Raw genomic sequence first — 26,973 nt, 5'->3', positions numbered from 1 at the left:
GCAACCACTGCTGGCCAGTCTTTGACTTCTCCTGCCCTTGCTGAAAGCAGAAGACAGAACTCCTACTAAAGAGAAAAAATGTCCAAAATAGAAACCTACATGATGGCTACCATGAAAAAGGTGCAATGGGCAGACTTACTATCCAAATAAATGTTAAAGAGCTATACTTACTTATAAATGAAAAACCACGTGTACTTGAGAATTAAAACACTAAGCAAATTTAAAGAGAGTACAGTAAAGAGAAAGCAGAGGTCGCTACATTTTCAATGAAAACCAGTGGTAAATGCAAGGTACTGTGCTGGACAATTAACATCAGTCCAAGAAAAGCCTGTAGGAAATGCAAATACAGCAATCAAGCCTTACACTATAGACCCCTGTGGAATTTGTGAGCTGGTTAGTGAAAGAGAGGAAATAAGAATTAGTGAACTACAATAGTTTGTAAAAGGTTAATGAAAAAGTAAGAAGAGAGGAAAATCATATTCTGAGGATCTTGGGCATAAAAATTCCCTGGGATAATTAAAATCCAAAATCATACACATTGATAAGTATCAGGAGAAGAATTTGCCATGGTCTTATTGTAATATCTCTTGAAAGTTTACTCTGTGTTTCTAACAAAGCCAGGAGAGGAATACTCTCATCCCCATCTTAGAGATGAGATAACTGAAGAACAGCGAAATTAGTAACTAGCTCTGTGTACCAGTGAGTTAGAGCCAGTATTCGAATACAAGCCATCCAGCATTCTAAAGGAGATATGCTTAGCCACTAAGCTGCACTGCTATAACACTTAATATAAAGTTATTTTGTTAATATAAATATATATAATTATAATATAATATAAATCCAACCAGTAAATGAAAAATAAAAAATGTTTAGAGGCAATGCTAAATGTACTTGTATGCCAAGTTCTTAAGAAATGATTATTAAATATTATAGAAATTTTGTTGATGTCACAGTGAAAGTAATAAAAAGCCCTGAGGATAAAATGATTTCATAGATGCATGTATTTTGAATGATATTTTGTTAATAATACGTAATACATTGTTATATAATAAAATATGTTAATATATAATAGTGGTATATAATATATATAATAGTGATATATAATAATATGTAACAAAATAAATGTTAATAAAAATAAATAAATGTTAATGAATTTAATAGGAGGGACCTTAAAAAACACTCAACAGATGAAATCCAGTTTTCTCTAAGATATACTATTTTGGTAATTGAATAAAAAATCAATTTATTAAATAAAATGCATTAGAGGTATTTGGCAACATGCCACCTTTAAATATTTCGCTTCTTTAGCAAATGTAGTGATTAAATTAAGCTGGCTATATAATTGAGTACAGCTGCAGTAAGACATATAAAAGCAACTTGTACAAGTAAACACTTCATTTAAACAAAGAAATGTGGCCTATTTGCATCCCTCTTGCAGTTAATCTACATACACCTAAGTCACTTCACCCCTTTCTGGAAGACTTAAACTCCTGGCTCACTATTTCAGTCTCCAACATGACTCTTTTCCAGCAACCTGTCTTTCACCATATTTATCCCTCTATCCTTGTGGCTGCACCCGAGACCTTGCCATTACCAACAACTGCAACCTTTTCATTATTTTAATTTCAAGCATCTGCTCCCCTCAAGTCATACTGACTTTTTCTTGCTCTGTCTTGAAACACTCCGCACACTCCTACCTCAGAGCCTCAGTATTTAGCTGTTCCCTCTGTTTTTTTAATAATTTTATTTTATTTATTTATTTATTTATGGCTGCGTTGGGTCTTCGTTGCTGCATGCAGGGCTTTCTCTAGCTGCGGCGAGCGGGGGCTACTCTTCGTCGCGGTGCACGGGCTTCTCATTGCAGTGGCTTCTCTTGTTGCAGAGCACAGGCTCTAGGAGCACGGGCTTCAGTAGTTGTGGCATGTGGGCTCCGCAGTTGTGGCTCACGGGCTCTAGAGCACAGGCTCAGCAGTTGTGGTGCACAGGCTTAGTTGCTCCGCAGCATGTGGGATCTTCCCGTACCAGGACTCGAACCCGGGTCCCCTGCATTGGCAGGTGGATTCTCAACCACTGCTTCACCAGGGAAGCCCTGTTCCCTCTGTCTTGAATGCTCTTTCTCCATATCTCTGTAGAGCTCACTCCTACAATCCCAATCTTCAGATCTTTGCCCAATATCACTTTCCTGGGGGGCCTTTGTTAATTGTTCTATTTAAAATTTTAGCTCTCCCCTCCTCTAGCATTCCTTATCCCCTTTCCTTTCTTAGTTTTCCTTCATAGCACCTGTATCATCAGATATACTATAGTTTCTGTCCATAGTTTACTTTATCATTGGTCACCTCCATGAGGGAGGGATTTTGGTGTTTCGTTCACTCACGTGGGGACTAGTACACAAGAGGGGCCCAAATACATTTCTGTTGAATTTATGATTGTGTTTAAATGAAGAAAAGGGTGATTGCAAATCCGGGTAGTTATATATTTTATGGAGGGGGTAAATAATTTAATCTTTGGAAGGCCAATTCAGAACATGAACACAAAGAGGAAAATGATATTAGTTATAATATATGGACTTCCTCTGTGATATCATAGCTATTTGATTTTTTCCTAGCTTTTCTGTTTTATAATGTTATAAGGCATTATGTGGGTATTCCACTTCTGGAAAAAGGTTCCTACTTTTCCATGTACTGCTATGATTTGAACTAGAAATTCCTCAGTGACTTAGCGTCCTGACTGAAATGCAGTTCTACAAGGAAAGATAATGCTTTTCTATAGCTTTCCAAAAGAACTATGTACATGAGAGCTATGATCTTGAAGACTAAGATCCCAATTCAGGAAGCAAGTTCTTTTACATGTGTTGTCATTTCTTTTCCAATTTGCCATTAGTTCATTATATATGTAGATTAGTACATAAGTTATAATCATTAATTATAATAAATATATATTTAATAAATATAATATAATTTACTGTGAATGATTAACAAAATTAAAATGATTACTCTTTTATTTATCTTATTATTTCTTTTTACCATTTAATTCTCACAACCACAAGTGTCAACATCATTAAGGCAGTAGAACTTAACAGTAAACTCTGCAAGCAAGCAGATATAAATCAGAATTCTCCATCCATTTCTCTCTTTTTTTGACATTTAATGGTTATCTTTGAGGCACAGATACTTGAAGGACCAAGACTTTGTACACTGACTTGACTTTTGTTCTGTCCTTTTGTATGGCTGGGAGGTTGGCTGTGTTTACTTTGGATAGTATTACTGTCCAGGATGGTATGTACTTTACGGACAATTTGGGTGATTTAATAGAGTTTTGCATTGCGCTTTGCGATTTTAGAATCTGACAGCCCACCCTGAGAACAGCGCATGACTGTACTTTACACTTTCTGCCAATAGTTCTTTCCCTGGTCTTGGACTTCATCTATTAAAATAAAAATCCAAAACAAAAACCAAACAGAAATGAACCTAGGCAGACACTGCAGGTGAAGTGATAGTTTTCCATTATTTTCTTCAAAGAAAACTGCAGTTTTCTGAGCAGACCAGCATAGCAACTTGAACATCCATGTGCCCAGAAGAGCTGGTCCATCTCCTCCCCTTGGTATGAGTGTAAACTGTTACATAAACCAAAGGTGTTTATCTGAGTATCACACATGTGTATCCTGAAATTCTCACTGGCTACCATTGACTTCTGAAGTTTCTAAGTGCCCTGCAGTAATTTACAACAATAAGAACCCTTCTCTAAGCATCACCTCTTAAAAAATACCAGATTTCATTTCCAAACTTTAAAATTAAAATTTGAAATAAAAGCTAACTCTACTCGGTGGACTTCTGAAGATTTTGTACAAGTTTGAAGGAATAACGGCCTTTATACATTCACTTCAGAACCACTTTAATTTACATAGCTATCTCCCTGGAAGTCCTTTTGACATTAAAAAGCTCTCATACTTTCTTATCTTTGTTCTTTGAGAGATTAAAGCTGGTCTGTCAGGGAAGTCTTTAGGTGATGAAGCAGGGGTTGGGGGGCCCTCTCAATGGTCGTCTTCCACTGTTCTCTGCAAGACTTCGCCCAACATCATTTGAAAGGGGACTGTAATTGTCCCCAGAGACAGCGGCTATGGGCTTAAGGATTATCAACACAACACTGACCAGAGCACTCCAAAATAAACATTTTCCCTTTACTTCAGGAAGAAAACATTGTCAAAAAAGGGGCTCATACTCTTGCTCTCTAAACAGCAGAACTGTCAAACCTTAAAATATATACCCCTAAAACTTGGCTAATTTTAGTGGCAGGTAGCAGTTCTCCATAAAAATGATGAAATTCACTAAAGATTCATACTAATTATTATTAATAATTCATAATAAAAAAACTGAAAGAGTATATCCCTTAAATCCAAATTTAAAACTAGAGCCACTATTCCTTGTGCATTCTGCTTTCCTTCAGTGATGTGGTCAATACTTACAGTGAATTCAGAGAGCGTAGTCCTTGGAAAGCATCTGGTGCTAGCTCAGAGATCTGATTATTGCTCAGGTCGCTAAGATTAAAAATAGGTTAGGTTAAACTAAATAGAATATCAGTGAGATTTACTGCAGGAGAAAGCTATTTATTGCCTTTGCATGTCAGTTTTGCACCTATCAATACATATATAAAATTTGCAACATGAAACATCTGAAGCATCCTAAATTAAAAAAAAATCACACTTTTAAATCAATTATTGGCTATTTTCCTAAATTATTATTAAAGATGGCATGTGTTATTTTTGAAAATAGAATATTTAAGAATTTGATTGCATAATATATTGACCACGTACACTCACACTACTGTGAATTAATATGCTAAATTACAGAGAACTTTAAAAATTAATAGTTCAGCTTTTAACATTACAATATTATAGAACTAGCAACAGATAGTCACATCATTTAATATTTAATCTGTCGAGTACTTATTCATACTTAAATGGATGTCTTCGCATGGTCATGACTTGTATAATTTTTAAAAATTACACTGATTTCAGAATATTATTCACTCACATTCTTCTAAGCTTTTTATATGGTGAGAAAGCTCCAGGAGGAATGACCTTGATTGAGTTCTGTTCCAAACGTCTGCAATGAAAAAAAAATTAAGTTTTAAATAGAAATGTGAGCTCCCAGATATGTTTAATTCAAGCCATGTCAAGAAGCAAAGGTGATATGCTTTATAAGTGATATTTTCTTTTTTTTCTCAAAAAAGACTACTAAAATTAATTGTGCTCTGCCCTAAATGTGGTACAAGATTGGGAATAAAAACAAAGTAACTCTAAAAACAATAAAAATATTCTGATTTTTTAGGCATTACAAGTTCATTAATATTTAAATCTGGAGTTTGTATAAAAGAAAGAACACCTGTAAGAAGCTAAGTTGGGAGTACGTTTTGCTAACTTCAATATCAGGAAGAAATATGTTGTAACATTGAAAAGACGTAGAACATGTTTTATAGATAACTATAACTCTTCCACAAAAGACATTATGGTTGAATACTAAATTTTATAAACCATTTCCTCTACAGAAAGCATATTATAGCTTGAAAGAATTGTTATATGCAGAAAATTAATTTTGAAGCTTCTTCTGAGGCAAAAATCCTACATTCTAAATTTATAAGTGCTACAGATATTTTCAGTAAAACTGTCTGGACTCTGTCAAACCATTATGTGAATATTTCATGTGAAAACCACTGCAGCAAAGTGCATTTAAACACAACTGCCGTGGTTTTATGATGCACTAAAATCTGAGAGGTGAAAATAACCCTCTAACATTATCTATTCCATGGTTCTGCTATCAAAGAAAGACAAGATTTTACCCATCTAGTTATGAAAGACACAAAACAGTATATCTCACAGGGTGTTTTGGTAAATATTTTAGTCCATCAAAAAATGTTGTCTCTCAGCCTCATTTCTACCCATATAAATATGCTAATACACATTTCCCATCCCTTCTCCTCGCTTCTGCTCTGTATCCCAGAGAGCTGACTCCTGTGAACTATTTAGTCCAGGCTCAGTTGCCTGGACTTCATCAGTGAGAGGCACTGGTGGGAGACCCAAGGTGGGACGAAGGGAGAAGCCAGGGTATTCTCCCCTTTTCTGCCTCAGGATATGTCCTCAGCAGTGGTCTCATCTCTTCCTTAATTTTAGCTCCTGCTAAGGGCCAGATCCTAACTTTGTATATCATCAACTTCTTAGTTCTCTGTAGCCCTGGGGGTGGAAGCAGCTTTCTAATCTGTGTCACTTTCTAGAGCTGTTTAACTCATTTGTCGTATTAAATCCCTCTGTTGAAATACCTGGCATGAGCTCCATTTTCTTGCCCAAATTAAAAAAATATATATAAAAAATACACATATATGTATATACATTTATATTGGTATATTTATGTATAAATATTATATATAGAGAGAGGCCATATATAGGCTATATATGTGTCATATACAGTGATTCATTTTTATTGAATGTTGGTAATACTTTGACATTATATGTATTACAAGCATTTAATGGACATCAGATCAACATAAATAAAATATCACTAGGAGGTAAAGTCAAATTGCTTAAATTACGGTCTTTTCTGATTCAAAGGCCTTATATTACAATATCATGTTTTCTTCAACAGTCTCGGTGTTCACCCTCTGACCTCCTTGTCTCTAAAGGTAATGGGTTTCCCCAGTCTTCACTGCTCTTGAACTCACTGTAGCATATGATATTGTGAACAATCCTTCCTCCCTTGGATGTGACTCTATATGTTCCTGATTCTCGCTCTGCTTTTCTCTTTCTATTTATGGCTTCATTTTCTAGTCCTCCAAGTTGAGTTATTCCCCAAGTTTCTGTACCTTGCTCTCTCACAAAAAGGTAAAATCTTTTCTGTAACTTGCAATATTAGTCCAGAAAGCAGAAGTTATTATGTTCACATTAAAGAAAAACTTAAACTTAAGCTATTTACGAAATATGTTAAGGAAGCAAATTAAAATCACTCATATTATAGTACTCAGATCCGTGAATCTTACTTTAGTTTTTCTGCACGCATATTTACTTTATATAATTAAAATCTTACTGTACAGAGAATTTTGACTTGACTCCTTTACACTCAACATCATATCATTCATGTTTTCCTATATCATTAAAATTTTTGGAAGACATTATTTTTAATGTTTTCATGACAATTCAATTGTCAAAATGTGCCATATTTCCTTAATCATTCCTTATTGTTAGCCATTGAAGTTAATAATTTCACATCAATATTAATAATATTGTTTAGTTATTTTAAGATGACTAGAGCACAGCCTCCTTTTGAAGCTTTCCTTTACTTTCTTAGGTATGGTTAATTGTATATTTCTCTCTGCTCAAGGGCATTTTCTTCTAAACTCCTCTGCTCTTATCTGACTTCATTCTATTTATTTTTCACATATCCTTCCTCCACCGGATTGTTGGCCCCTAAGGGGCAGATTTACCCTAGAAGACAAGAAATAAATCTCATGAAGCAAATATGAATTTCCTTCATATGGATTATTTATCTAGGTCTTAAGAAAGGGTTACTTTTTTCAAAAGCTCTAAGTATAGCAAAGGATATTTTAATCATTTCACTGTTACATTATTGATTAGAACATTATGAATTGATGGTTTAGAGACACACTTTTTTTGCTGTGATCCATTCTTGTAGTTGGATTTTAAGAAGTTTAAAATGTAATCGACGAAAATATACTAAAAACAAGTTATAGGTGGAATACTCTTGATTAAAGGACTTTCTTCAAATCCAGGCCAATGAAACATCATTTCATTTTGTTAAAGATTTTCTCAAAATAATATAATGCGATATGAGAAAAAATAAAAATTCTTAGTGTCTAGCAGGTTTCTTTCAACAGTCATGCAAAACTAGATCATACAATTACTTTTCGTAAATATAATTTCAGTTTCTTGAAAATAAGGAATCAGCAATTATTCATTCATTCATTCAATCTGCAAATATTTAATGACGGCCCTGTGCAACATATTGTATTACATAATTGGAATTCAATGGTGATCAAAAGCAGATATGTTTATACCCTCATGGATGTTTTATTGATAAAGTGTCCAGTTTTACAGTTACATTTCCAACTAATTTGTTCAATATAAGTTTTTTTAAAAATGAGATATTCAGTACTGAGACTTCTGAAATGTCAATAACATTAACTTACAAATGTGGTCAAACTAATTCTATCGCTTAATATAATTAAAAAACTTCTTTAGAAATTTTAAAATTCATTTATTATTTTAAAGTCTCAGAACCTAGAATACTTATAATGATCACTAATTGTTCTAACGGCTTTTAAATATATATATATATATATATATATATATATATATATATATATATATATATATATATATATATATATATATATATATATTTTATGGTACGCAGGCCTCTCCCTGTTGTGGCCTCTCCCATTGTGGAGCACAGGCTCTGGATGCGCAGGCTCAGCGGCCATGGCTCACGGGTCTAGCCGCTCCGCGGCATGTGGGATCTTCCCGGACCGGGGCATGAACCTGTGTCCCCTAGCATTGGCAGGCGGACTCTCAACCACTGCGCTACCAGGGAAGCCCTTAAATATATTTTATTGTAACTTAGTTTGTGCTGAATCTGCAGTTAATTTCATTGATAACTATTCCTGCTAAAGCAAACAAAACAAAAAGATATAAGTGGGCCATCTATTTTTTTAGAAAATGCATGTTCAAAAAGTTACAAAACAAAGAGAATTCATGATGAAAACATATTTAATTTTATATGCAAAAATAACAAACATAATATAGCAATACTGCAGGTATTATTCCTTATTGCAATGTCCCATGACTTAATCTACATATGGCAAACCATATCATTTACAACATATGCAACAGAAAGCTGAACAATGACATGTACAATGGATTTGCTTGCTTTTCTTTATTTATCTATTTACTTCCAACCTTGTTCCAAAAAAAGAATATTTGAAACGAAGCTTATATGGTTATTTACATTGACTCAGCAGCTAATTGGTTTTTATGGCACTGTCTAGCAGTCCATTAAGGCACAACATAATTGCCTCCTTCATTCAAAGAGACAGATTCTCATGCAGGGAAATATTCTACCACTGATAGATGTCAAACCATAAGTTTTAAAACGTTTAAAAATGTCCATTTTCTTGTTTTCAGTGGACAAACAATAAACTAATGTGTACTTCCTGTAAAGTTCTAGGTCTCTAGGATAAATAATTTCTGTGTTTCATTACAAGAACCTCATAATGTATTTGACAAACTACAAACAACACACATCTCAAATGTTGCCCTTCCTCCTAAAACAAGAGGGGGGACTATTAAAACCAGATTATAAAAAATACAGAGGAAAATTAGAGTTTTCAGTTGAAGGTTAAAAAAAAAGGAAGGGTAAGCTGGACAAAGTGAGAGAGTAGCATTGACATATATACGCTACCAAATGTAAAACAGATAGCAAATGGGAAGCAGCCGCATAGCACAGGGAGATCAGCTCGGTGCTTTGTGACCACCTAGAGGGGTGGGATAGGGAGGGTGGGAGGGAGATGCAAGAGGGAGGGGATATGGGGATATATGTATACGTATAGCTGATTCACTTTGTTATACAGCAGAAACTAACACACCACTGTAAAGCAATTATACTCCAATAAAGATGTTAAAAAAATTATATACCTAATAACACAGCTTCAAAATATAAGAAGCAAACATTGGAAAAAAAGTATAAGAAACAGACATCCACAATCATAAAAAAAACAAAAACAAACAAACAAAAAATTTCAGGGTTACAAAAAGAGATAGTGTAATGGCTGAGATATATTTGCTTGCTGTAGATAAAATCCACCATAATTAAGAGCCTTCCAAATGCTAGCCCTTCATAAAAAAAAAAAAATTAGTATTTTAAATTTCAAAGTAAAAATAGATTTAGAAAACTGAGTAAGAGAGGGAGAAAATTTTATAAACCCCATATGATAAAGGAAGACTTTTTCATATAAAAGGAGCCAGAACTTTTTCTCCACGGAATGTATGTGAACAATTCCAAAACATTTCATCGCTGTATGTACGTATATCTCAAAGCAATCTGCTGCTACACTTCATCAAAACAAGAAGGAAATTTTAGTTAGAAGTTCAATTTTAGTTAGAAGACAGTTTTCTAACTGTTCCAATCAAAAAATTCACAAGTATGTTTAACCAATAAAAAGAACTTTTTCCTCCCACTCCCATATATCTTTTTCTCTTGTTCTCTACTTCTTTTTTTTTTAAAAGAAATATATGTCTTCACACTTTTAGAGTTCCTAAAGAATGAATAGCTACCAATATACATCACTTTTCTGGTGCCTATTTCAAAGATGGTAGAAAATGGGAAATTATCAGTAAATCTCTCTGCTGTAATACTGTGGACACTTAAAACCTGGAAATTATGTGCAGGTATAGCTGGGCTCTGTGGCATATAAATACTTTACCATGGTTATCAATTAGCAGATCTTACATCAGGAAAGTATACAACATACAGTGTAATTGGGTAGTTAAATATTCCAACTAGTTCTGAAGATATTTACACTATATTAAACAACATTAGTTTATTTTAAATGACACTTTCGACTCACTAAGCTTTCAATACTCAGGCATTCGTTTCAATATTTTTCAAATTAAATTATCTTGATAAACTATAAAAAAATAACATCCACATGCCAAAGCTGAAATAGCTCTCCCAAGAGGTATTTATGTTTTGCATATGTATCGACATAAAGATAAAAAGTGGAGTTTAGTGATTAAAAGTATGAGCTTTATACAGACTTGGATTAAATTCAGAATCTGCCACTGATTAGCTCTGTGGACCTTGCAAAAGTTACTGTTTGTTTCTCTGTCTCAGTTTCTCTTTCTGAAAAATGAGAAAATAAAACCTACTATAAATGTTTTGGTAAAAATTATGAGATGTAAAGAAACATATATGGTATGTTTTTTCCTGCTCAAAAAATAGTGGAAAAAATTAAAATGAGGCTATATATGTGTATATATGTAACATATAATATATGGCATTATATAATATAATGTCTATAGCATGTATTAGTCACACATATACACACAGATTATAGAAAGGAATAAATCTGACACATGACTTGATCTCTAATGTGAAATAAACATTTATGGTTCCAAAACACATTTTAAAACAAATTAGCAAAACAGTTTTGCAGATAACTCCCAACTGTCTATTAAACACATACACTCAAGCATCATTCACATACATGGAGGCTGAAAAAAAAATACAAATGGTTGCTATTTCCATGATCAACATGATTAAAATAGAGCCCTTACTCTAATCTGAAAACTGAGAAACTCAAAAAAAGTTTTTACACCACCAGTAAAGTATGAGTTTGGAGTGAGTGTTCCTGTAACATACAGCCCAGATGCTGATTATACATGGCAATAAAACTGACAGTTCTTTGCATTTTCCCCATCTGCTTTTAACGTAAATGGCAAAAACAGCTGCCAAAGAACAGAACAGATTTAATGGGGTGAAGGCTGGAGCTGCAGAATGACTTTAGTTTTTGAGTCATGGACTGCTGAGTGTAGCCAAATATTCTCATCATAGGTAACACCAGTTCTGCATTTGTAAAGGAGGAAGCAGCGATATTACTTTGACATCAGGGATCCTCTTGCCTATTACATAATAATTCTAAAGTAAGTACTTTATATTTTTGGAATATTACTTCTAACTTGAGCAGTAAATGCATGCCATTGAAATCCTTCAGATGTCTCTACATAAAATGACCCAAGATTATCTTAGACTAGAATATTACTGCTGTTATGTAATTGCGATTTCCAGGACTTTTTAAGTTTAACAAATATTTTTAACAGCTGAGTGAATATTGGCCTCTAGAGAGACATACTTTGCATATAGCTAGCATTTTTGCCTTAAGACTCTGTCCATCCTAATTGATTATCAGCGATCCCTATGTTGGGATGACTTGTTCCTGAAAATTGTCCACTTCCTTTATCTTATTTTATTTCTTGTGATGTCATTCTGGGGACATTTCCCTCAGTGCAAATTCAATTGATGTTTTCATAATAAAAATAATTCTTTTTCCATTTGGTCTTTAAGCATTTAAAGCAAAACAAAAATGTGTGTGTGTGAGTTCCTATTGACCTCATATTTCAGGCAATGAACTTCTGAATGTTAAAATTTTTATGTATATATTTATATGGACACACTCAAATGCAAAAAAAAAAGTACATTCAATACACAGAATCACATAATTTAGATTTAGAGGGAAAAATGGGCTAAGACACATGGCTCGCCGATTTCAGGGGCACAGAGTACAGATTCATAATGTCAGTAACACTCAGTTTTCATAATTTTTCTTTTGCAATCCAAGAAAGACAAATGCAAGTTTTGCTGCTTTGTTTTTCATTATAACTAAAACCTCTTGGACGCTTAATATGAGTTAGGCACTGAGCTAAGTCCCCCATTTGGTAATAATTTTAGTTTTAAAAACATTATGCAAATTACCTTTATACATCATTTGTTTAACAGTATTACTCAGTGAATAGATAGCAACTAGCCTTCTCCCCGATGCCTGTACTGAGTTATTGTCCAAGTCATCCGTCATTTTCCCCCTAAAGTTCAGATAACACTGTGATCACTAGTAGAATTTGAACCAAACAAATTTTCAACTTACTCTTTCTGGCTGATTTTACAACCATAAATCAATAACTTAATTCTTTAAAAAAGTGACAATTTCATTCACCTGAGAATGAATACTACTTTGTGCCCCAGCTGTTTTCATTTCTATGTTAAAGTCTACATAGGTCTTATTTACATCTGATGGGTCTCCATTTCTTTCCTGTAGAAGTTTTTAGTGACTCAACCACAACAGCACTTGGGTCATTTCTTGGAATAACTTCTCACTAGTATCTGCTGCTAAGCCTGTCTTTATCATGCCTTATGTAACTGTTTGTATCACAAGTGGATTCTCTACTCCATGTTAGAGTGATTTTTCTAACTAACAAATCAAATCATACTACTACACTGCTCAAAATTTCCCCTTGTATCCTGTTAACATCAGGACAGTGATTCTTCAAGATAAGGCTTGTACTTTATGTTCTAACAACTAAAACTGTTTTAATTTCTCAAAGACACATGACTCTTTCACTTTTCTCGGGCTTTGCACATACTCTTTCCACTGTCTAGAAAGCCCACAATTTCTCTGCCTTCAAAACACATCCTCATACCCCAAGATTCTTTTAGTCTCCCAGGGAAATCAAGATATTCCCTTCTCTGTGCATATGTATTTCTCCATGCATATGTATTTTATTACTTATCATATAGCTTTTAAAATTTCTGTGTGTGTAAAGCTTCAATTCTCTGCATTGTAAACATTTTGAAAGCTGGAACTGTGACCTCTCATCCATAATGCCTGATGCAGAGTAGGCACTCAAAAATACTTGTTGACTATGTAGTACATGAAAAAAATGTTACTTTTCCACATGCCATTGTCTGCTGCAATAATGTTCCTCAGACTCCTTGGGATTTTTAAGAGAAACCAGTTGGAGCATCTGCTTTGCCTTACCACTCTAGTCATTTTAAGATTTCTTTTTCACCAATTTATTTGTAATTTTACCATACTTATTTTCACATCTCAACTAATAGTACAAAAGTTTGATTCATTCTTCTATACGTTTCTCTTATGAAAGACACTGTGGTTTCCTTCTGAAATGATCAAACAACAACAACAAAAGCATATAAAGAGTGTGTGTGTGTATACGTATATATAACATACATATTATACATATAAATTTTTGTGAAATTAGGTACAAATAAGAAAAAAAATCAATATATTGAAAAGGCAACCAAGAGAATGGGAGAAAATATTTGCAAATCATATATCTGATAGAGGGTTAATAACCTAAATATGTAGAGAATTCATACAACTCAATAGCAAAAAAGCAAATAATCAAAATAATAAATGAAGAAAGGAACTAAATAGATATTTTCCCAAAGAAAACATACAAATCAAGAGTAGGTACATGAAGAGGTGCTCGACATCACTAATCATCGGAGAAATGCAAATGAAGAACACAATGAGATATCACACCAATCAGGATGGTTATTATCAAAAAGATAAGAGATAAATGCTGGCAAATATGTGGAGAAAAGGGACTCTTTATACACTGTTGGCAGGAATGTAAATTGGTACAACCATTATGGAAAACAGTATGTGGTTCCAATAAAACTGATATTGAACTACCATATGCTCTAGCAATCCCACTCCTGGGTTTATACCTGAAGGAATTGAAATCACTATCTTGAAGAGATATTTGAATCTCTGTGTTTACTGCAGCTTTATTCACAATAGTCAAGATATGGAAACAACCTAGATGTCCTACAACAGATGAATGGATAAAGAAATTGTGGTATACAATGGAATATTACACAGCCATAAAAGTAAGGAAATCCTGTCATTTGTGACAACATGGATGAACCTGGAAGGCATATGCTAAGTGAAATAAGCCAAACAGGTAAATACAAATAATGTATGCTATCATTTACATGCAGAATTGAAAAAAAAAATCTGATTTCATAAAAACAGAATAGAATAGTGGTCGCAGAGGTTGGTGGCTGGGAAGATGAAGGTCAAAAGGTATAAATTTTTAGTTATAAGAAGAATAAGTTCTGAGGGTCAAATGTACGGCACAGTGACTACAGTTAATAATATATTTCAAATATTATATACTTGAAAATTGTGGAGAGTAGAACTTAAGCATTCTTACCACACACAAAAAAAGAATTAACTATTTGAGGTGATGAATGTGTTAATTATCTTGATCTTGGTAATCATTTCACAATGAGTAAGTATATCAAATCATCATGTTGTAGCCTTTAAATATATACAACTGTATTTGTCAATTATTCCTCAGTAAAATTGGAAAAAAGGAAGTAAATTGAGGGAAATAAGAGCAAATAATTTTCTTTTCATGAACCCACACTCTTTAATAAAAATGAATTCTCTTTACAAAGATGATTATCCTACTATTTCATTCAATAGGAATTAAAGATTGTTCAAGATATGCATATAAAATTGAGAATTTTGCCAAAATAAAGATGAAAACACTCCAATGATTATTAGTGAACTCAATAATGGTCTACGGAAATACAGGTTTAGTTTAGTTTTAAATGTATTTTGCCTAATTTATCTTATACTATTTTGCTGTGGAACTATCAAAATTGCTGTAGGGATTACACTAAGCATGGCTACTGATGACTAAGAATTAAGTGAGATGTTTGTTGTGAGGAAACTCAGTGGTGATCTTAGTTTGTATACTGAACAATGAATTGGCTTTCTGCATTCTGTAAGAAGCTAAATTATTATGTCTTTTTCTAAACTCCTAACTTATGATGAAATCATGATGTGAAAACTTCAGAGATATTTTATCGATATTGTCTAAATAGTAAAGTCAAGGTAATTTACATGTGCTATAAAAATTAGTCAAACTGTTATATTTATTTTTAAAATTTATTTTCAAAATTTGGGCATAATTAAAAGAAAATGAACCAATTACACAGCATGACAGCTGTGCTATTAGCTGAGATATTCCTGAGTGCATGTTAAATAGTCAAAAAGTCATGCTTGATATCATGAGTACCTGTAACTTTCCTAATAAGCTAGTATAGAATAGGTTATTTAACAACAAGTTGATCAAATCGAATTTACATATCCCTACCAACAGAAACTTTGAAATATGCAGATTCAAAATTTGGCAAGTATTATTTAATAGAAATAAGGATGCCCCTTTTGGAAGGGGCAAATGCAGAAATAGCATGCAAAAGGGTTAAACACAGGAAGAGTGCCTAAACAGAAATGGAGGACAAAGATGTATTTTTAAAATTATATTCAGTATCATAAATGCAGTTTGTAATCAGAGCATTCAAGAATCATTCTCACTTTCATTTCTTTATAATTATGCATGCAAATGATCCAGAGTAAACAAAAGGGAAAAAAATGTACTCCTAACTTCATATCCAACCTCTAATACTGTGAATCTCTTTGAAATAGGCTTCTTTACTACTAGCAGAGTAAAAGCAGTCCAATAAATTTGTACAACAAAGTGAGTTCCCTTTCCATTTTACCTATTTGAATAGTACATCCAAAACAAATACTATAACTTCTGAAAATTTGCAATACATCTTAGAAAACAGAGACAGCCCTCATAAGACCCGGCCTAAGAACTTTGCTACCATACTTTCCTTTCCCGAAATTTGAACGCTTCCTTATCTTCTCTCAGACAAATAAAAGGAAGAATTGTATGGCTCCCAGCTTTGGAGCCCTGAAAAACGCAACCAAGATTAAAAGCAGTAAGACCTAAGAGTGAACAAGACATACTAAATTGTTCAACCTATGTTTTTACTAACTGTTCTCCGCGATTTATGGAATTTCTGTATAATGGTTTGGACAGGTGCTATGTCACAGAAAATCTATAACTGGATTGAAGAGAACTAAATGTCTACTTTACAGCAATCTATCACGTCACATTCAAAGTATTACACCTCAAGACAAGATTTAAGAAATTAATTCTGAGGATTTGATATATAGAGAATCAATTTGCTATTAATGATTTTGTTGCCATGGGTCAGGCCTTGTATAGACTTGCTTGAGGCATTCCATGTGTATGAAAACAAGGTACCCAACCAACAGTGTTCAAAGCAGCCAAGTGCTGGAAAGATTCCAGGGCAGCAACAACTTCTTTCTTCTAAACCTAATTTTACCTGATATTACACATTCTATTTCCCCCCATCTATCTTCATTAGTCCATACTCCTTTGTCACATTTTCTTTTACTAGGAAGAATGGAGGCTTGGAGGCTCTCCTGATTGTATGTCCCAGACCCCCCACCCCAGTACTGTTCTTCTCCCCACCCACACTGTGCTAAGTTTTGGGACAAAAATGGTGAGGAAAAAAGACATGATCCTGCCCTCATTAAGCTTGCAGTCTAATAGGGTAGTTTGACATTAACCAGAATATCAAATTAAGCTGTGATAACTTCTATGTAGACAAAATCTAGGGAGATATGAAATTACTTAATAGAGACTAGGAAAGAAGACAACAGTTGTAGATATAAAGTCATACGAAACAGTTCTTAGTTTTGTAAACATTCCTATACCTTCATGCCTTGTCTTTCTCTATGCTCCTTCTATGTTCCCTTCACATGTAAGTTTCTTAAAGTGTCCTGTTTTCTGATATCTACCTCTCTTCATTTTTTTCAATCATCCCTTTTATAATATCCCAACAAGCTAAGCCACATCTATCTTTCTTTTGCAGCTGGATGGAGGATGGAAAACAGGCTTTGGAGTCAAATAAATCTAAGACTGAGGCCAGTTTAGTCACTTCATAATTGAAGAGTTGTTTTTTTACAAGATTTCTTAACTTTTTTGAGCCTGGTCTTTCTTTAAATAGCAAAATGAAGTTGTCAACTTTTGAGGGATTTGAGGTAAACGTCTATAGGCTTTGTTACAGAGAAAATGTGACCTTAGAGAAAGATGTCTAAGATGTCTGTAAAAAGATTGAATTAATTATTACATCTAAAGAAGGAGGGTACCTATTAGATACTGGCTTGGTCAACCTAGAGCAGAAAAAAGTTGCTCTCAGATGCATGTAGAGAGTAGAATCCAAGCCAGGACAGGAAGCAGGGAATTTAACAAAGGAATTTTTAGTTAGCCCATTTTAGCTCATTTCATTAAGCATTCTATTCATAACTTTTTTTCATTAAAATTTCTCTTATTGATTTTATGCTTAAAAAGCATCATTTCATTTTTCTATGGGAAGAGAATGGACTGCTCCTTCAGATTTTTTTTTTAATCGTGCTTAATAGAACTCCACCCTTTCAGAGATAAATCTGCTTTAAATGTTTAATTTTTACATTATTCATTCATTCAATAAATATTTATCTTATATTTATCAAGGGCCTACTATGTGCCAGGAACTAGATTTGTTGCTGGGTGTTCAGTGGTGATTAGAACAGAAGCAGTTCCTGTCTTCATAGAGCTGCTTTAGTAGTGAAGACAAACACACAACACAATATATATATATATATATATATATATATATATATATATATATATATATATATACACAAATATACATATATGGATATATAGTTACAAAATGTAATAATTAAGTGCAGTCAAAATCAGATTCCTAGTCTGCAAATGGGAGGACAGATCCTGGACCATGGTAAAATCATCAGGATAATGAGGCCTCTTGGAGAAATAAAACCAACCTTTATCTAACACATGCCTCTGCATTAGTTTTCCTATTTTATTTAAATTGCACAAATACACCCATCAGAGGTCAATGAGAAGATCAAATGCTACAATATGTGCATAGTATCCCACACTGCAGGCATTAGATAAATGCTAGTCTCTTTTCTATTCCTTCTTCTCCAATTATTTCAATTCTGACTTTAAAGGAATAGTTCCCTTCTATATCTTAACAAATTTAAGCACATACCACAGTGTGAAGTTATAGTTGCAAGCACAAATCAGATAAAAGGAAAGGGTGAGGCAAGTTTTTCTACCCAGATTTACAGGCAGTTGATCACTGCTACATATCACACACACATACTTTCTTTTTGTCACAATATGAGATAGTTACAGGAATAAAGACACACTAAACAGTAGGAAGTCAACTCAACATTACTGAATGAAATGTTTGATAATTTTCAATAAAGAAATTCTACTAATAATTTACTGGTAAAATCCAATTTTAAAACATTATATGAAAAATATGAAGGGAGTTTATAATGTTCAGTTCATCATGTATTAAAAATATAGAATGTGTAAAAAAATTTTTAAAGATGTTGCTAACTTTATTTCTACACTTTATGAATCTTACTGCTTCTTTTTTTTTTTTTTTTTTTTTTTGCGATATGCGGGCCTCTCACTGCTGTGGCCTCTCCTGTTGTAGAGCACAGGCTCCGGACGCGCAGGCCCAGAAGCCATGGCTCACGGGCCCAGCTGCTCCGTGGCATGTGGGATCCTCCCGGACTGGGGCACAAACCCATGTCCCCTGCATCGGCAGGCAGACTCTCAACCACTGCGCCACCAGGGAAGCCCCTTACTGATTCTTTAATAAAAAAGTAAATGAGTAATAAAAGACGTGAGTCACTAAGCTAGTAAGTTGTGCCACTATAATGAATGGTAATGGGTGTATTTTGTTGGAGTTGAAGATCAATATGATTTATTACCAGATGCTCTCCTGATAAAGCTGATAATGTAATAATCAGAGAAGTAAAATTCACCTAGAGCTTCACATATGTTTTCATCTCTACTTATGAATTTATTATAGCTTTGCCTGATAAACCACCACCTCAACACAGACAAACTCATTGGGACATATTAGTTAGTCTAACTTTTATGCTACTAAATTCCACCATCATACAAAATCTATAGAGCATACAAAATGTAAGAAAAGCTCTGTGACAAAAAATAAAATAGACTACATGAGATAAACCATTTGAAATGTTTCATATTCCTTTCAGTCTGTTATGCCTACAACTCACTCCTCTTTTGTCAACCAGCAACAACATTTTTGTCTCCTTTTCTATCATCAGGATTTGATCAATCCCCTCCTGGGCCCAGAACAATCTTGCTTCCACATATATCTTATCTAACTCTCACACTCTCATGTCTCTCTAAACCTATTCTTCTTCTCTGACTTTCTAATGACTGCAGGTTTCTGCACCTTAAAATAAACCCATTTGTCCTTTATCATTGCAATTGTCTTCTTTAAAAAATCCTTTCTCAGCTAAACTCTTCAAATACTCCGTATCTGCTCTCTCCAATATTCATCACCTCTGACCTTTCTTAACACTCTGAAGAGCGGCTTACTTACCTATCACTCTATCTTGAATCCTTCAAGAACAATATGCTGGTCAAATTGTAAGACCTGTTCTCAGATCTCCTCTTGGTTCATCGCCGGAGTTATCTGACTCGGAGGATCATTTTTCCCAGAAGCTCCTTCCTCCCTTACCTATTGTGGCCCTCTGCTGTTTTTGTTTAGTTCCCTCGGGTTTCTCTTCTGTTTTTCTCCTTTCCATTGGCCATCTGATGGCGTTAACCATCTACTTGTTTTTTTTTTTTTTTTTATAATATTAATTACTCCAAAATCTTTGCCTCAAATCCTGTCTTGTTCCAAATTATGATAGTCTGTATTATTTTAGTGTCTCTAAATATCTTACTGGAATTTCAGTATCTCACAAATTTTGCTCACCATCATCTTCCTTCCTAGTTTTGGTCCTGTTCCTCAGCTTCTTATATACAATGCCATAACCACCATCTCCCCAGCCCTCATACTTGAAATTTTGGCATCATCTTTGAGTCCTTTTTCTCATCTCATCAAAGGCAAAATCCTATTAATTCTGCTTCTGTATTAGCTATCATAGCTGCTTCCACATCATCATTCCTACTATTACGTACTAGCTCCTGCTCTCATGACATCTCCCCTCGACCAACATAATAGTCTCCTAAGAAGCCTTAAGCCTGGTTTTCTCTCCTTTTGCCAAACCACTGGTGCACAGCTGTCAGCTTAATTCTTCTTAGAGATTCAAACTCCTGTGTTCAAACGCATTCCAAAGAAAGATTTAGATCCTTATACTCTCAAAGTCCTCCATGAATTAGCTCCAACCTACCTTTCCAACTTTGTTTCCTTAACTCTCTCAGGTACCAAATACCAATCAAATTGAGTTCCTGTGTGGCAGTATCTTGGATTTCTATTCTTATCGCCTATGCTGATAAGGTTCATTACTTCTGAAAGCTCTTTTCTCATCTTTGCAGTTCCATTCACTAATTATCCTTCAAGGCCTACCGCACACGTTACCTCCTACATGAAGGCTTGAGATCGAGGTATCATTCAATGAGTACTATCGTCTAAGCACATGAAGCTCTACGTGTGTTAATTCTTTCACTACAAACTGACAACACTTAGTTCAGATGAGGAGATAATCCCATAGAGGATAAGTAACTTGCATACGGTCTCACAGTTAGTAAATGATAGGTAGACCTCGGGTTCTAACTAAAGCTTTCTGACTCTAGTTAGCCACTGTAACTTGTTCTCCACTTTACGCCCTCTGTAATAAATACCCTGAACTTACATTTAGGTCTTTAATCCATTTTGAGTTTATTTTTGTGTCTGGTGTTAAGGAGTGTTCTAATTTCATTCTTTTACATGTAGCTGTCCAGTTTTCCCAGCACCACTTATTGAAGAGACCGTCTTTTCTCCATTGTATATTCTTGCTTTCTTTGTCACAGATTAGGAGACCATAGGTGCGTGGGTTTATCTCCGGGCTTTCTATCCTGTTCCATTGATTTATATTTCTGTTTTTGTGCCAGTACCATACTGTCTTGGTTACTGTAGCTTTGTAGTATAGTCTGAAGTCAGGGAGCCTGATTCCTCCAGCTCTGTTTTTCTTTCTCAAGACTGCTTTGGCTATTTGGGGTCTTTTGTGTTTCCATAAAAATTGTAAAATTTTTTGTTCAAACTCTGTAAAAACTGCCATTGGTAATTTGATAGGCAAAGCAGAAATAGAGTCACTGATGCAGAGAACAAACTTACAGTTACCAAGGGGGGAAAGGGGGATGGGATGAATTGGGAGATTGGGATTGACATATATACACTACTATGTATAACTAATGAGAACCTACAGTTTAGCACAGGGAACCCTACTCAATGATCTGTGGTGACCTAAATGGGAAGGAAATCTAAAAAAGAGTGGATATATGTATATGTATTACTGATTCACTTTGCTGTACAGCAGAAACTAACACCACATTGTAAAGCAGCTATACTCCAATAAATATTAATGAAAAAAATAAAAACCTTGAACTTTATTTTTTCCTCTCTTACGACATGTATTACTTTGTACCTCATTTTATAGCTTTTAACTTGCATGTCACTTGATGGAGATCTGTGGAGAATTCATGCTGCCTTTATGTAATAATAAGTGTTTACTTAATAAATGCTTGTGCCTGGAGAGATGGATATACTATTTCTCTGTGGGAACAGTTACTATGTCTTTCTACTATCTACTCCATCATATATTACATCTTCTAAGATGAGAGGCCTTATGTAATCTGTGGCTTTAGAATTAGATGGAGATGTCGTTTTTGAAGCATTATTTTCCATGATGCCTCAACATGCACCTCTTACTCTAATTAGACTCAACTGTGCAATCCCTAAAACAAAATGCTCACTGCCACCGCTGCCCTTTGTCCCCAATGTTTCTCTGTCGCAGAATGTCTCTTGCCTCTTTCCAAGTCATATATTGTTCTTCTTTCAAGGTTCAGCTAAAAAATACAAATGTCTTTTATGGCCAAGGTAGTGTTTCATCAATTAAAAATTTGATGAGAATAATATCATTATGTGCATACATATATTCTTTGTCTGTGTCAAGTACTGCATCTCTCTAAGTACACTTTTAAGCACATATTAAATACTTTAAAATAATGTTAGTGGGTCTTATGAATTAAGATTATTCTCACATAAGATAAATTAGGGCAGTTAACAGTTGAAAAAAATAATGAATAGTTCTTGAAAATAACTTAATTTTTTTGGTGCCTACTATGAAGATCTAAAGAAGTTGATCCTACTTTATTATTTCAACCAAATATGTCCCAAAATATTTATTTAATTCAAATTTAGAATTAACTTCTAAAACAGTATATGGTAGGCTGGGTGGTTAAGAGGTGCTTTCTTAGTTAATAGATATTAAGGTAAAGATTCTTCCTAATGCTTACTTCCCAAGATGGTAAAAGTAGTCCTCTTTACATCTTATGTGACCTTGTTTTAGCCACATGACTTATATTTGGCTAGGACACAGAAATGAATCCAGCAGCTGCATACAAAATAGGTATGAAATATTTTGTTGAGAGAATTTAATTTTTGATGGAGGTAGCCATTGGCTCAAATAAGCTAAAATGCTCACTAATTTAAAAATCTTATACATTTTGACTTGATAATATTATCTTTTTTATCCTTTGTGGTGGACTATACAACGGTTCAAACAAAACAGTGAAACTGCATTTTAAAACGTGTTGTCTTGAGAAGGCAGACATCACCTAGTTATCTTGTTTCTATGATTTATTACCCCAGCTTGGTTTTTCTTTTATTTTTCACCACTCCAAGCTAGAAATGGGCAGAAGCAGATCTCCAGAACCAATTGGATAAATGAGGTACTCATACTCTTATTTTTCCTAAAGCGCCTAATAACACCTTCTAAAGAAAACGGAAAGTATTATTTTTCCTTGAAATGCATTCCTTTTAATTCTACCTGTGTCGAAAAAAAAAGAAAGAAAAATCCTAGCCACTTCAATAAGATATTTAATTAAACAGAGCCAAGGTCAATACAATTCTGAAAGAAACATTTGTCTAAGCTAATGGATCAGTTTGGCCTTTGATAAACCCAGAATCTCCTAAAGAAAGTCATGGCTTGGGTTATTGGGGAGGTGGGGGGATATGAGGGAATTCAGGGAACATACATTTCCGTGATAGTCTCTGGCAGATTTGTGGGGATCTCAGTGAGACCTTTCCCACGGCAGTCTACGATATTGTTGCTACAGGTACAAGCAGCTGGACAATGCAAAACACTGCAAGATGGCGCCATAAATGATTGGTGACCTGAAAAAGAAACAAACGGAAGTTATAGTTTTTCCTCCTCAATCTCATCATTGTGAAACACACAAACTTAGCTAAAATAACAAAGCACGTTATTAAACAGAAATGCATTTCTCTAAATACCTGATTATAAAATGATACTATATTTCTATAATATATTTTAGGAAGCATGCATGTATGTTTTGGGGTCAGTACCGATAAAGCAAATGAGATTTTTAAAACTAATTACAAAAATGATAATTTTTAAAATTTGAAAGATTTGTGAGAGAGGTTAAATTCTGATTTGAAACTAGAATTCTATTCAAATTTATTATGAGTTCCAAAAAAAGCAGCAACTTCAGACTAATCTATATTTCATTTCTAATAAGCTTAGATAGAGTGTGGTCTTTATTGAATTTAAGTAGTTTAACTTACTTTAACTCAAAGAAGGAAAGGAAAACAGTAAAACTTCCCTCTTGGTAGACATAACTGTCTAAATAAGTAATCATGTGCCAATAAGTGTGGGGGAAATAGATGATGCTAAGTTTGATTTCTGGGTAGGTTCAAAATTACCGCTTTTTTTGAAGTTGTAATAATTTGTATCAGGTCATTCTGTTAGTTGTAATCTAGATGATTCCTTTTTTGACTTTGTATGGCTTAAAATTTTAGGCTAAGTAGTTACCGAGAGGTATATATTTTACTACTCAGTATTGAAATTTTACTGTTCAAATGGTGAACAACAGGCTGTCAGGCATTTTGTACCAAATAGGCATCTGCAAATGCTGGGTTTGTCCCTGCAGCAGGGCCAGACCTCTCTGCCCTGCAGAGAAAGGGCCCGAGTGGTGGTGATACCCGGGGAGGAAGCTACAGGCTAATTACTAACCAGGTCCCTCTCAACAAGTTCTCACACTTTACAAAAATAGTCTCAGTCTAAACAAGAAACATGAACTTGCCTTCTTCCTCATCTAGAAAACAGGAAGGAAAAAAGTGAAAAGAGAAAAAAGTGGTTAGTAACGAATTGTTAGTCATTTCCTTACTTAATTTTTTATAAAGCAATCAGACCTACTGAGCACATTCCATGACATTATAAGAAAATTTTGTTTGGGTTACAAAAAGCATGAGAAAATACATAAAAAGGTCTAAAGGATAGCAATAAAACAGAATCCTGAACTAGTATGTCTTCTCACTCTTCCTTTAGGAAACTGCTATTTATGATGCATTACAAATATTTAAAATTTTTGTTTTATTGTTATTTTGAACAGACACTTCTGAAGCAGAAATAATTTATATGGATTGGGAATCAGACTGCCTAGGTTGAGATCCTTGGACTTAACTCTACAACCTTCGACAAGGTTACTTACCATTTCTTTTTCTCAGCATTTTAAACTTTAATGTAATGTTACATTTCTCGACAGATGTTATGAGGGAGGTAAAAATGAGGTAAATATTTGTGAAATACTTAGACTGATGCTTAAGCACATAGAAAGAACTAACTGAATGTCACCTATTGATACTTTACATAACCGGTGTCTTATTTTTGTTTTCAGATTTTTGTTACTAAAGTTAGTCATTTATCTCTTTTAGGTAGGACTGCATCACATGAAAAGTATTTTGTCACTTTGCAACTACAGTTCTGTTACTTTTTCAATTTCCCAGCTGGGATCCAAGATTAGTTCATCATTTTTGCAATTGTTAACATCAAAATAGAAATAAATTCTTACTTAAAGGTAAAATCATGAGTAGCAAACAGAACTGTAATTTAGGAATTTCTTATCTTTCCCTTGGACTGAAAACCGAAAAATCCTTCATCATAACTTAGGTGAAAGTAATCAGTAATTGCCAACCATGCACGAATGGCTTAGAGCCTATGACATCATCCCTAACACAGAGGATTTCCACAGAGTGATTGGTGCATAACTGCACATTAGTGAGGAACAGTGAAACCTCTGAAGCATGCACCTTACACAGTTCCTTACATCATAGCATACGGGAATATGAAAACAGAAAGGTTCTTTCTCCCTTACCACTGCAGACAAATTCTCGTTTTTGAACCTCAGCTACGTTATGGCCCCTTAGGTGGGATGGCCCCATACACTGAGTGTAGAGGCCCACCCGAGGCCTTTGGCGTAGCCAGTCCGAGAGCCAGGCCAGGTGGCAGTCACAATACAGGTTGTTCGAATGGAGTCGACTAAATGAGAGCCAAGAAGTTTAAAGCAAGAAAACAGAAAAGAGTCATTTCAAAACTTGGAAAATTCATTCATAATAACATGTAACTTCGTCTCTACCTATAAATAGGTTAAAGCTTAATAAATGCCAATCTAATTATTTTCCTAAAAATTAAACTGGTTTATAACCACAGACTCAAGTCCCTCTTCATCTACCTCTGAGCTAAGCAAGTATACAGAAGCTTGAACATGACCATGAAAATCTTTTGCCTGCGTCTATTCAAAGGGACAAAGAGACACAAAGAAGTCCAAGGCAAATTGCTCTGCAGTCCCAACATACTGGCAGCCAGTGGGGGTGGGGTGGAGGAATGGGGAGGTCTGGGCTCAGGCAGGGGTAGGAGGCATGTTAAGAAAAGTTGTGGCTCCCAGTTTGAAATACCAGTTAGTCTTGTCATTATTAGTCTCTGTGGCAACTGCTGGCAAAACTTTTTTAGCAGGTCACTTTCATTTTTTGCTGAACCCGACAGAATAATAATTCAATATAAACCACTTCTTTTCACATCCCTATTCTGATTTCCTTCTTTTTGTTTAATCGCAGTAAAAGGGATTAGCTGCTTTTGGCTCTTGGGGACATAGCCTCAAAGAGCAGGAACTGAAATTAAAAGACATAAATGGCTGGGAGTGAAGTAATTATGCCAGCCCCCTCTACGCTGGCAGGGGTCCACACCAGATCATGGATCCCTTCCAAGTGGTAAATAGCACTTCTCCATTAATAAAATATCAGACAAATGTATCCACTAAATTAGGTAAATGACTTCAAACTGGCTTTTATGTTTTTTCAAACTAAAGAAAAGGACATCCAAAGCTATAAATCAAAGCATCATTCCCAGAATCATCTATGCCATGGTAATACCATTTTAGCCCTTTTTAGCTGATGTGCTCGATTATAACCCAATAACAGTAATGGATATTAAAACATGGAACTCAGTCCAGAAAGCTAATTGGACCATAAAAATGGAATTTTTAAGTAGCAATGATAATACAGAATAATGAAACAACCAAAGCAAGGGAATTTAAAGTCAGATGACTGTTTTACATTCTCCTTGAGCCTGCAGGTATGGAATAAACTGTCTTGCATCCAA

At 34.5% G+C, this 26,973-nt stretch overlaps 1 protein-coding gene across 3 annotated transcripts in view; it reads right to left on the bottom strand.

The window, feature by feature from the left end:
• Window positions 1-26,973, bottom strand: part of SLIT2 (slit guidance ligand 2) — a gene marked incomplete at both ends in the record, with an annotated part of 381,466 nt that overhangs the window by 97,967 nt on the left and 256,526 nt on the right. For all 3 annotated transcript variants that reach the window (XM_082837578.1, XM_082837576.1, XM_082837577.1), the window contains 4 exons: window positions 4,463-4,534; window positions 5,031-5,102; window positions 23,552-23,690; window positions 25,691-25,854. In XM_082837578.1, coding sequence (XP_082693704.1) covers window positions 4,463-4,534; window positions 5,031-5,102; window positions 23,552-23,690; window positions 25,691-25,854 — 447 coding nt within the window. The remainder of the gene's footprint in view (window positions 1-4,462; window positions 4,535-5,030; window positions 5,103-23,551; window positions 23,691-25,690; window positions 25,855-26,973) is intronic.

The sequence above is a fragment of the Leucopleurus acutus genome, assembly GCF_964270905.1.
Source record: "Leucopleurus acutus genome assembly, chromosome: 4".
Taxonomy (NCBI): Eukaryota; Metazoa; Chordata; class Mammalia; order Artiodactyla; family Delphinidae; genus Leucopleurus; species Leucopleurus acutus.
Note: the sequence above shows the minus strand (reverse complement) of the source record. Positions and strands in the feature narration are given on the sequence as shown.